Genomic DNA, 778 nt, shown 5'->3' with positions numbered 1-778 from the left:
CCATGAAGGAGAGACTATCCAAGCTCGCCATTCTTGACACTCTCCTTGCTAAGAAGGAACCACTTAGTGAGAGTGAAGAAATTGTGAAGAATAAACTCCTTGCCCAGTATTTCTAAATATGAATGTGATGTTTAATGTGATGTTTGAACTTGTTGTTTTCTTTATGAACTTTGATGTATGAACTTTCTCGGTGTGGTTTATTAAATAAAAATGTTTGTTTTTAGCTAAAGCTTATAGAGTTGTTTTATAAAACTAGCAACCGCAAATGGAATGTATCTAATTTACTGAGCTTTTCTTTGCAGGTAAGGAAGATATGGGACTGGATTACAGCTATACGCAACCGTCGCTATCGGAGGAGTATGGTGACAACTCAGCCGACAGTGGCTACAGCCAAATGGAGGCTGATATACTGCTGGACCAAACTGAGATTGAAGCCGCGCGGCGTCAGTACCCTCCGCAGCCTGAAGTTGAGTTTGGCTTCCCCAAGGAATGCTACTGTGGTGGCGAACCGCTTGTAGCCACATCTTACACAAGAAATGACCCTGGGAGAAGATACTACACCTGTGAGAACATCGACGACGGAGACTGCCATGTTTGGAAATGGTGGGATGTGGCGGCTACCAAGGAGATCATAGCCCTATCGAGACATTGCGGCCACCTCTCGGATAAGGTTGATTATCTAACGTGTGTGAGTGACTACGACACGCAGCTTAACCAGGTAAACGAACTGCATTACGAGACAGAGCAGAAGTTGATTAGCCTTGAGAGAATTGTGTGT

At 44.1% G+C, this 778-nt stretch overlaps 1 protein-coding gene across 1 annotated transcript in view; it reads left to right on the top strand.

Moving 5' to 3' along the window:
* Window positions 1-313: 313 nt before the first annotated feature.
* Window positions 314-778, top strand: part of LOC106308977 (uncharacterized protein At4g04775-like) — a 1,180-nt gene continuing 715 nt past the window's right edge. Inside the window, exon 1 of the mRNA XM_013746073.1 lies at window positions 314-772. Coding sequence (XP_013601527.1) covers window positions 314-772 — 459 coding nt within the window. The remainder of the gene's footprint in view (window positions 773-778) is intronic.

This window comes from Brassica oleracea, chromosome C8 (assembly GCF_000695525.1).
Source record: "Brassica oleracea var. oleracea cultivar TO1000 chromosome C8, BOL, whole genome shotgun sequence".
Taxonomy (NCBI): domain Eukaryota; kingdom Viridiplantae; phylum Streptophyta; class Magnoliopsida; order Brassicales; family Brassicaceae; genus Brassica; species Brassica oleracea.
The sequence above is the reverse complement of the archived record's forward strand: the minus strand, read 5'-3'. Positions and strand labels throughout refer to the sequence as shown.